This window comes from Ipomoea triloba, chromosome 1 (genome assembly GCF_003576645.1).
Source record: "Ipomoea triloba cultivar NCNSP0323 chromosome 1, ASM357664v1".
NCBI lineage: Eukaryota > Viridiplantae > Streptophyta > Magnoliopsida > Solanales > Convolvulaceae > Ipomoea > Ipomoea triloba.
This window is the reverse complement of record NC_044916.1, coordinates 17,544,696-17,555,249: the sequence shown is the minus strand read 5'-3', so window position 1 is coordinate 17,555,249 and position 10,554 is coordinate 17,544,696. Positions and strand designations below refer to the sequence as shown.

The 10,554-nt window shown below is 34.3% G+C and overlaps 3 protein-coding genes across 3 annotated transcripts in view; 1 reads left to right on the top strand and 2 right to left on the bottom strand.

The window, feature by feature from the left end:
• The window catches only part of LOC116008009 (protein FAR1-RELATED SEQUENCE 5-like), a 5,842-nt gene extending 4,874 nt beyond the window's left edge, over positions 1–968 (bottom strand). The window contains exon 1 of the mRNA XM_031248655.1: positions 911–968. Coding sequence (XP_031104515.1) covers positions 911–968 — 58 coding nt within the window. The remainder of the gene's footprint in view (positions 1–910) is intronic.
• A 2,396-nt stretch (positions 969–3,364) lies between these two features.
• On the top strand, positions 3,365–4,761 carry LOC116007922 (alpha carbonic anhydrase 1, chloroplastic-like). Its single transcript, XM_031248601.1, has 5 exons — positions 3,365–3,643; positions 3,745–3,851; positions 4,141–4,243; positions 4,376–4,561; positions 4,639–4,761. Exons 1-5 carry the CDS (start codon positions 3,365–3,367, stop codon positions 4,759–4,761), a joined length of 798 nt encoding a protein of 265 aa, XP_031104461.1.
• Positions 4,762–5,513: 752 nt separating this feature from the next.
• LOC116007840 lies at positions 5,514–6,398 on the bottom strand. Its single transcript, XM_031248534.1, has one exon. The coding sequence runs from the start codon at positions 6,396–6,398 to the stop codon at positions 5,514–5,516; it is 885 nt and encodes a 294-aa protein (XP_031104394.1).
• Between the last annotated feature and the right edge of the window lie 4,156 nt (positions 6,399–10,554).

Here is a 10,554-nt window from a genome sequence, read left to right as displayed (position 1 = left end):
GCCAGTCCGGTTCAATCGCACCACTGTGAGTACGAACCTCTACACTACCACCTGCATTAAAATAATGTCAGTGAAACAAGACCACCCCATTAACCGTTCTACATGCATGTGTTAAGTAACCAACATGGCCTGCACCACCATACCAAATACATTCGAAAAGAATAATTCAAAGACAATTCAAGAAGTGCAATTATATGTTAACTAATATCTGAATTAATTAATATTGATTCCCCATTTGTTTTCCTCAAATGCCAACCCCCCTTTTGAACATATATACACTAAATCATACTGTATAATCCCTCCATACAGCAGTCATAAGCAGAATTACTCCTAGTTATACTCTGATTTTAAGCCTAAAATAAAAATGAGAAGATACTAATATTAAAAACAACACCACAAAAAGAACCTTAACAAAAACAAAAAACATAACAGTAAACTTGAATAACTAGCCTGCATCAGTTTCTATGTGTCCATTGTTATCTTCATTGGTATATACATTTTACATTTGCATTGATGAGCCTGGGAAATCATATATCTTGCATTCCATCATATTTGAATGGTTTGGTAGTTACCCATACTAGCCTCACAGTGGGTAGCATTGGGGTCTCACACGGCTACAATTTTTACACAATTAATGGGGAAAACCTACATGGTGATCAAAGGGAACTAACAAATTAATGTGAGTATGACTGTATCACTGGTGCGGTACTTCCTAACTTCGCTCATAAGTACACCATCAGTACACCATGTTATTGGGGAGCCCTTTCAAACCAGTAGCGCACCGCACAAACTACCCTAAACTGCGGCGTGTTCGATGGGCGCTCGACCAACAGCGGCACGGCGCCGTGGAGAAGACCGATAATAGGACTCCAGGGTCGTCTACACATACGCGGGTGTATAAAGTGCGTACCTGGTGAAACTGCGCAGTCCTCGTCGCACACCACCATGCCGGCGCGGGGCTTCACCATGCTACAGCCGTCACACCGGAACTAATCCAACTCGCCTTCTTGTTCGTCCCACGACCGATGGAGCGCAGTAACAGAAGACTCCAGTTCAAACTTCGAATACGTTATCCATCTACGCGAACTACCATGAATACCCCGGGTGCCCTGAAGCAACGCACACGCGATGAATAATAGGGATAATATGGGCCATCAGATCTAAATTGCATCAATGCACTCAAATGATGCACTCGTTCACAAATTAACGTAAGTGTGCACCGGAATAATAACCTATATATATATATATATATATATATATATATATAAGGATACTGTTATGCCGTGGACCCAGGTGGACCTGGTCTACATTCACATACACTATACTCTACATTCACACTTTGTAAACTCTACATTCACATATTACAGGATTATATGATACTCTACATTCACACTTTGTAAACTCTACATTCACATATTACAGGATTATATGATACTCTACATTCACATTTTGTAAACTCCACATTCACACATTACAGAATTATATGTTTAGTAACTATAGTACCATTGTTATGCATTCACACATTCAAAACTCTATATTCATAGGTCCTGTACTCTATATTCACAACATAAGAACTCCACATTCACACATTACAGGGCTACATGTTGCTAGAACTTCTTAACTCTATTACAGATTCACACATGCATAACTCTACATTCACGATTTCTATACTCTACATTCACACTTTGAATACTCTACATTCACACATTTCTAGGCAACTCTACATTCACACAATCATAAGTCTACATTCACGATTTCTATACTCTACCTTCACACTTTAAAACCTCTACATTCACACATTTTTGGGCAACTCTAATTCAGCAATGTGTTTACTAATTTAATTAAAAAAAAAAAAAGAAGAAGAAGAGACAAAACAACGTAGTTTTGGACCCATGTCCACCTTTCAAGGTGGACCTGGGTCCACGCATAATTTGCCATATATATAATATATATATGTTTTATGGGCCATTTGGCCCCTGTTAGAGATGGGGCCCTGGGCAGGTGCCCAGCTGGCCCTTGCCCAGGGCAGGGCCGGGCCTATATATATATATATATATATATATATGGATGAGTTCAGGTGCGGGAACCTATTCTCGTGTGGTTGTGTGGTTAACTTGAAAAGGACAACTTAAGCATTAAAATTGTGCATCTTAAGTATAAAAACCAAGCAACTTAAATGCGCAAATAATAAAGCACCTTAAGAACACAAATCACGCGCCTAAAATTTGAAAATGGAGCACCATAAGTTTCAACAACTCACACACCTTAGGAAGGAAAACCACGCACTTTGAGCTTCAAGTTGACTCACCTTAAGTTTTAACAACTACTAACATTAAGCACACAACACATGCACCTTAAGCACAAAATTCATGCACTTAAGTACAAAAACCACGCATAAATTTGACCTAGATGCAAAAATTACCAAATTGCCACCGATTTTTTTTTTTTAAATTTTATTAATTTTGGACGTTGATTTAAGTAAGATCAATTGCTCAGATTTAACTGAACAATCGCACGATGAAACACACAACTGCACGGGAACTTAATTAATTAATTATATATATATATATATATATATATATATATCCTTTATTTATTTTCTCTGATTTATTCTATTATTATCTTCTTGTAACAGTAATATTCTATATATATTCTTAGAATTATTGCAGTGAGATCTCTATATTCAAAGCTAGTGACGAACTAACCTTAAAATCAGAAAAATTGAGCTCCATTAGGATATTGGCACATTGTAATGGGCTTTTATATACTGAGGATTCTTTTAATGAAGAGGAAACAGCTATTTTCAAAAAAAAAATAAAAATGAAGAGGAAACAGCTCAGAGCTGAGCATTACTACTCCATATTTCTTCACTCATCTTTATGCATATACAAGTCTAAAATCCCTTATTTGGCTAATTAAGCAAAATGGAGATTAAACACGAATATATTGAATTGGTTCGGGAAATAAACTCTAACAATAAAAGATTATAGGAAAGAGTTCTTTAGTTCATATAAAATCATACTTCGATCATATAACAACTAATTCCGGTATGTTTGAAATCATCAAAGATTACATGTAAATAAAGATATAATCAAGGAGCAAAATATATTGACTTAACTCATATTTTAGTATATATTTTAGGATATCATCCCAATTCAACTTGATCGGGTAAAACCTTTTTTGGCAGGGGTTATATTGTCTGACATATATATACATATATTTATTATTTTATGATTTTATACCAACTGGGGCAAAACGTTACTTGGCAGGTTTTATATAGGTTGATCTATATATATATACATTATATATGTGAAGAAGTGCACTCAAAAAGTGTAGAATAGGAAGTGGGGATTGAGCAGAGAAAATGGCAACGTTATATGTGATTGCAGCTCTGTTGTGTATCCTAAAACCCGTAGCTTTTGCCCAGGAGAGCTCGGTATTTTTTAGTTATTCGGGCTCAACGGGCCCGGACCGTTGGGGAAGTTTAAGCCCGGACTATGCCAAGTGCTCCAGTGGAAGATCACAGTCCCCCATCAACATCGTTAACGGCGAGGCAGTGATAAACACCAATTTGAAAGCTTTGGATATACAATTCCGTGACTCCGTTAGTGCTTCTTTGGTTAGCAATGGCTTCAATGTTCTGGTTAGTGTCTTTTTTTTTTTTTTTTACTAGGATGATATTGGTATTTTTGCTGAACGAGATTAATTTAAGTGAGTCTTGGTTGAACTCCATTCGTGCTGCAGATGCGTTTCGATGGAGATGCAGGAAAGTTGGTCTTCGGCGGTAAAAATTACGCCTTGAAGCAAATGCACTGGCATACTTCTTCTGAACACCGAGTTGACGGAACTCAGTATACCCTCTTTCTACTTAAACTTATTTCTTGAGACCTAACACATCATGTAATTCTTCTCTCAAAAATTGAATCCCCAATTTCAAGGGTCTTCACACCCGGCTCGACAGAGCATGTGAGAATATGCATAACTTAATGCAGATCTGCCCCGCACTACCACTGCCATGTTTTGAACCTTAAGTCTCTTCTCTTAAATACTGCTTATTGAATCAGCGGGACTAATACCGTGTAAGCACATCAATTCTATTAAACTTTTAGAACGTTTATGTATATAACTAAGTGATTGCAGATATACGGGTGAGGTTCACCTAGTCCACAACGCGGCAGATAGCAGCGTGGCTGTGGTATCAGTTCTTTTGCAATCAGGCCAATCTGATCCCATTATTGCCAAGGTGATCAAACTTTTACCCTTGATGGTTATCCGGTTTGCATATTTGAGATTAGACATACATGTTTTGTACGGGTTATAAGCAAAAATTGTGTGAGAAAATAAGATATTTGTGTGTTAATTGGTGTTGGATCAGGTACAACAACAATTAGATAAGTTACCAAGTAAAAAGTCAAATGAAAGCCCACCTGAAATTGCATTGGGAAATGTGAATATTCAAGAATTAAGCGGATTAACCAATACTGATAAGTACTACACTTTTACCGGTTCCCTCACTACTCCCCCATGCACGGAAGGTGTTACATGGATAGTTATAGGAAAGGTATGAGATTAACAAATTTTTTTATAGTTACCATTTATGGATTTTTTGGGAGGTTAACCGGAAAAAATGAATTTCAGATTGGCTCAATCTCAAACGGTCAAATTGCTGCTCTGAAACGTCCAATGGACGACGGAAGCAAGACTAATGCAAGACCAGTGCAGGCTATAAATGGACGAAACGTGGAGGCTTACCAAGCTTAATTTTCTTGAAAATCCAGCCTAAGTACGAGTACTTGGAATTATAAACTCGATTTTTTCAATTGTATAGAATTTAGTTGACTCTCAAACACTCCCAAAAAAAAAAATATTGTATTTTCTCTTTGTATGGATGGTTGATTATACACAGCCTTCCGATTAAAATTCTCACCAAATAAATAAAATAAATTATTAGTCGAGATATAAAGAAAATATGATACATAATTTTACTATTTTACTTGGCATACTCTTATTTATTTCCATTCCACTAATACAAATGATGATAATGGAAGGATAGTCAAGGTGAAATATATATATATATATATATTACAGTTTATAGTTTAATTTTATATTACTTAATTTAGTTTTAACTAATATTTATATTTATTAACTACCAAAAAAATTAAACTTTAAACAAATTAAAGAAAATAAATATAAAAGAACTGATTTAAATTTTAAATTTTAAATTATGAATGAGACACAAAAAAAAAAAAAAAAAAAAAAAAAAAAAAGAGAAGAAAGATTACAAGTCTTTCATTTGAAATGATATAGTTATTTTCGGCGGTAAAATTGCTGTAAGTATCATACTCCATCAAAACCCAAATCTATTTACATCCCCAGAATTACTGAACTGTCATGGTAAATAAAGCTAGTGGAAAGGAAGAGGGAAAAACAAAAAAACATGTATACCTTCAAGTCAACGATAAGAACAGAAATTGAACGTGCCACGTCGGACCGACAGCTCACCACGGCGGCGATCAATTTCTCGCTTTGGGTCCCACCCGAGTAGCGTCTGTGTCAAAAGTCTCCGAAATCACCGCGCTAATTTCGTCCGCGCCCCACGACTGTGACCTCCGCCCGGATGCGAACCGGTTCATCGACCCCAACCCGGGCGGCTCAGCCACCGGTTCAGTGCTTATCTGAATTTCACGGGCTTTTTTTGTCTTCACGCTCTTCCTGGCAGGCACTGGCGGCTCCCCCTTTCGTTCCTTTTCAACTTTCTTCGCCGGTTTATGATTCCGGTCTGACATGAACATGGATACGAACCGGGAATAGAACCCGAGCTTCCGGTTCTCTCGGCCGCTCCGGGATCTTTCGACCGGTTTCTCCCTCTTGGAAGACGATCTTCTCCGGCGGCGCTTCGATCTTACTCTTCCCATACACGAAACCTTCGGAGACGACGGTTCGGCAACCGGTTTCCCCATAGACTCGGTCCGCCTCGGCGGAAATAGCCGGATATTCGCCGGCTTATTGCACGTCCTCCGTTTAGACTCGGCGTAGGCCGTCTTCTGAGTTTTGGGCAGCCCGATGATGGAAGCTTTGGGCTTCAAAAACCTCTGGGAGCCCGAATTGGAACTCGGGTGGGTCGTCGTCGTGGTCGGGTTGGGATTGATACCTTTCGTGGATTCCTTCCGCTCCAGGAAAGCGTTTCTGTCGAACCAGTCATACTCGGCATCTTTTGATAGCCAGAACGACTCCGGTGGAAAATCCACCGGAATCACTTCCTTTTCTTCGATTTCGTCGTCGGAATCGTCCTTGTCGTCGGCGGCTCCGTCAACAGCCAACGTCTCGCATGCGATTTTCCGGTCAGCTCCTCCGCCTGCGCAGGCGGAGACCAGGGTTTCAAGATCAACCTGAGGCATTGTGTTTGTGGAGAAAGAGTGAGGGGTCAGGGGAGGGAGAAGAGGAAGAAAATGCGTGAGATGTGAGTGAAAGAATTTTTAAGAGACAGACTTGAGTCTTAAAGTACATATGAAGTACATATATATTTAAGGAAATTTATTTGTTCACAATTACTTGCATATTTTTCTTGAGGACTACTGACTCTGCATATTGATCTTGCCTGATTTTCTTTTTTTTTTTTTTGGTAATTTTTTTGAAAAGAAAGAACGAGTTTAAAATGAAAAGGGGAGAGTCCATCCACACCCTACAATCAGTCCTGAAAAGGGATTTCCAAACCAATAGATGGATAATTCGATTGGCTGACCACTTAGTGAAAAAGATAAAACACATCAGGAAGAGATGACAACAAATCTTTTACATCTATAATAAAATAAGATCAAACTACGAGTCAAGGTTTGTGACTCGGAGACTTTGAGTGATCTGCAAGGTGTCGGTTTCAACTTGAAAATGCGCACAATATTTTTCCTTCAACCGAGTGCTTCGCAAACAGCAATTGCTTCGACTTCCTTAACAGAGTAGTACAAATCCGGTGTTTCGTTAAGTCATTATTTAAGTAATGTGAATATGGTAATTTTGTGTTAGAGTTAACGTCCTTTTTTGTTCTAAATTTATAGTTGTTAGTCAATTTTTAGTCTTTTTATTTAAACATCCCGTTTAGTTATAGTATTATTGTGTCATGATATTTTTTATTCTCCGTCAAATTATTTGTTTAAATGACGTTAAATACAATGACACTTTGATTTATTTAGTTCAAGTATTAAGTCATTTTCCTTTTTTTTTTTTAGTTCTAGATTTATATGAGTCATTTCATTTTTAGTTTTATTTTATTTTTTCTTTAAAGCATCCCTATTGATCTTAACATTAATATGTCATGACCATTTTTGGTCCTCCATAAACAAATATGATTAAATGACATTAAAAATGATGTTACTAACAACTCAAAATCTTTTTTTTTTCTTCTTGGTAATAGAACCACAAGCCTTGTAGATTTTTATAAATTAGACTTATGCACTAAACTTAAGGTTTGTCACGAAGTAGACTACTTTCTATTACCAAGAAGAAAAAAATGAAGATTTTGAGTGGTTAATAACGTCATTTTTAATGTCATTTAAACATATTTATTAACGGAGGGACAAAAAATAGTAATGCCACAATAAATGATAGGACTAATGGGAAATGTTTTGAAAAAAAAAAGAGACTAAAAATGGAATGACACATTTCATTTAAACATATTTATTTAAGTTATAAGATAACTTTATAGTACTCTAATCTGATTACCTTCTTAATCTTAGTTAATCTAAAATAACTTTTGAATATTTCAAATTTGTTCTGGTTAACTATCATTTCCTTCCTCCTCAGCCTCTTCCTTAACTATTAATAATCATTCTCATTCCACCCTACTACCAAACATACAAAATATTTTTCACTAAAATTCATTACCATTACCAAATATTTGATACTCATTCTAATTCTGATTTCCATGTGCGAACCAAACACGCCCTAAGTAATATTGGTATCAGTATCAACGATAGAAAAAGTCAATATATATTTATTGTTTTATTATACAATATAACTTCTTACTTCTATTACAAATGGTTGATTGTTAGGCTTGAATTCCTAATTTAGGATCAAAAGACTTCAAACTTATCGAACAAGTCATATTCCACTAGAGTCTAATACTTTTAATTTATAAAACTGAGAAAAGGCTAGCTAGTTGTAATATATTTATATTTATCTTTTATATATATTATTTGACATAACCCAATTAAATATTGCAATATCTCGTGATTTATTTCCTCCACCTAATCTTCAAAGGTAGAGCGGTGAGGACTCTCAGAATTAGGATACAATCCTTTTTGTTAATAATTACAAATTAAAAATCATAGTATTAGCATGTGCCAAGGGAGTTGAGTATGTCCATGATGATATATTGATATACCAATTTTTTTTTAGATAAATTAAGAGATGTTTTTATTGATGTAATAATAATAAATATATTTGAGAATTGAAATTAACAATGTAAAATCATTATATATTCATTACAATTTCAATATTATATATATATAATTCTAAGTAAAAACTTAATTGGAGGGATTTTCAACTGCTTTAATTGACTGGTATGGAGGGGTTGGTCAATTTTGTGGAAAGTATAGTATAGGTGGGGTTTGGTTTTGTTCATTACACACTCATTTTTCTAAAAGGTCATCAGTCCATCTTTTAAAAAAAAAATTAATAGTTTTTTAATTGCCAAAATAAAAGTGAAGCTGACTAATTTTCCAAAAGTTTGATTTTTCTTTTCCAATCTCCTTTCTCTTTCAAAAGAATGTTTTAACCTTGTAAACTTCTCCTTTACATCCCATTTTGTTGCATGTAGGGAATTAAAGGGAAAAGAAATTGCAAATTCATGAAAGAGGAATACTATGGGAATAAAGTAAAAATTCAAATTCTAGTACTTGTTTTGCAGGAATATAATTTTAGTGAGATTTTAAACTCAGTGTTTGATATTTATAGGAATTGAAAGAGAATAAGTAGTATAAAAACCAAACGAGTAATTCTCTCTAACGAAACAAGTGAATTTACTTGCCTTCGAAATTAAGGAGTGAAATTCTAATTCCCTCCATTCAAAGGTCTTTTAAATTTAACAAAAATTTTACAATATAGTACATACAAAAAATAGAGCACACTATTGTCAAATGAAAATGTAATATAATTAAAATGAAATTTTAGTATTGCTATAATGAAATTAATATGCATGGAAAAATGAAACTAAAATTCATAGCCATACATTAACATATATTGTCAAATATGACTTGAAGTGCAATTAAAATAATATTTCAATATTACTATAATTAAACTAGTGTGTAGAAAATGAAACAAAAAAATAGAGTTCAAGCTATAGTATATAATATCGAATGAAATTATACTAGAATTAAAATGATACTTTAGTATTCCTATAATGAAACTAATGCGGATGAAAAATTAAACTAAGAAATATAACAATATTATCAAATAAAACTGAAGTATTATTAAAAATGATATATATTTCATGGTCCATGCTGCTACATAAACCATGGTTGATAGTAAAATTTGCCGATAGGATAGATTCGTACACGCTTGGTGCTGAGCAATTGGGTCTACGGTCTAGTGGTGTTTAACTTTTAGCCAAACAGGATTAGATTGTTGATATTTACTACTGATCCAGTGTGGGTCTGCATACTATAGATACATGTGATAATGTATTATTGTTCTTTTCCCATGTATAAAAAAAATTCAAATTCCAACTTATAAATAAAACAATCATGTAACATGGGTTAAAAATATTCTAACCATATAAGATTTAAAATTAATTTGATTTTCAATTAGTTAAAATTCATTATCAATTATTATTAAATACTTGTAAGCTTTAACCTCTTACAAAGAATTAAAAAAAAAAAGAAAAAAGAAATAGCTAATCTCTAAATTCAATTTGTTAGAATTCTCTCTCAATCAAAATGAGTTAAATTTTGGCAATTAATATATGCTTAGGTTTGAACGCATCTTCAAAACTAAGAAAGTTTATGTTTATCATAGATTATATCTCCACTATTCAAAAACCTTTAATAAAGGTCCTTAAACTAAGAAAATTTTCTTTTTGGTACAAAGATCAACTAAAAAAATAATAAACAAGTCCTCCTATTAACCTTATTAAACCTTTAATAAAGGTGCTTGAACTAAGAAATATTTTGTTTTTGGTACAAAGTTGATCCAATAATAAAATAAACAAGTCCTCTTATTTTAGGGTAAACTTTTGGAAATTTGAATCCAAACATAAAATTTAGACCACCAAGGTATAAACTAGGAAAGCCATTTTCATATTCTCGTGCCTTGGATTATTAAATTTCACGATTAGTACCAAAAATTTTATTTTAATTCCAAATTGGTCTTGCAAGTTTTCATGCATGCTACTACTTTTGTCATTATCAATAATTAGTTTTGGTTTTGAATTGTACCCCAGTCCATGTTTTCGGCATGAGTCTCCAAAAGCACTTGAATAGTTGAATCTCATGTGCGATAACTTGGTCACACACACATATATATATAAAAGACATCAGATGCCTAGGAGGGGTCTCGGTAAAA

Coding starts and splice junctions, on each gene's coding strand:
- LOC116007840 (XM_031248534.1), bottom strand. CDS start 6,398: ATGCCTCAGGTTGATCTTGAAACCCTGGTCTCCGCCTGCGCAGGCGGA.
- LOC116007922 (XM_031248601.1), top strand. CDS start 3,365: ATGGCAACGTTATATGTGATTGCAGCTCTGTTGTGTATCCTAAAACCC. Junction 3,852..4,140: donor CACCGAGTTGACGGAACTCA/GTATACCCTCTT, acceptor AAGTGATTGCAG/ATATACGGGTGAGGTTCACC. Junction 4,562..4,638: donor CATGGATAGTTATAGGAAAG/GTATGAGATTAA, acceptor AATGAATTTCAG/ATTGGCTCAATCTCAAACGG.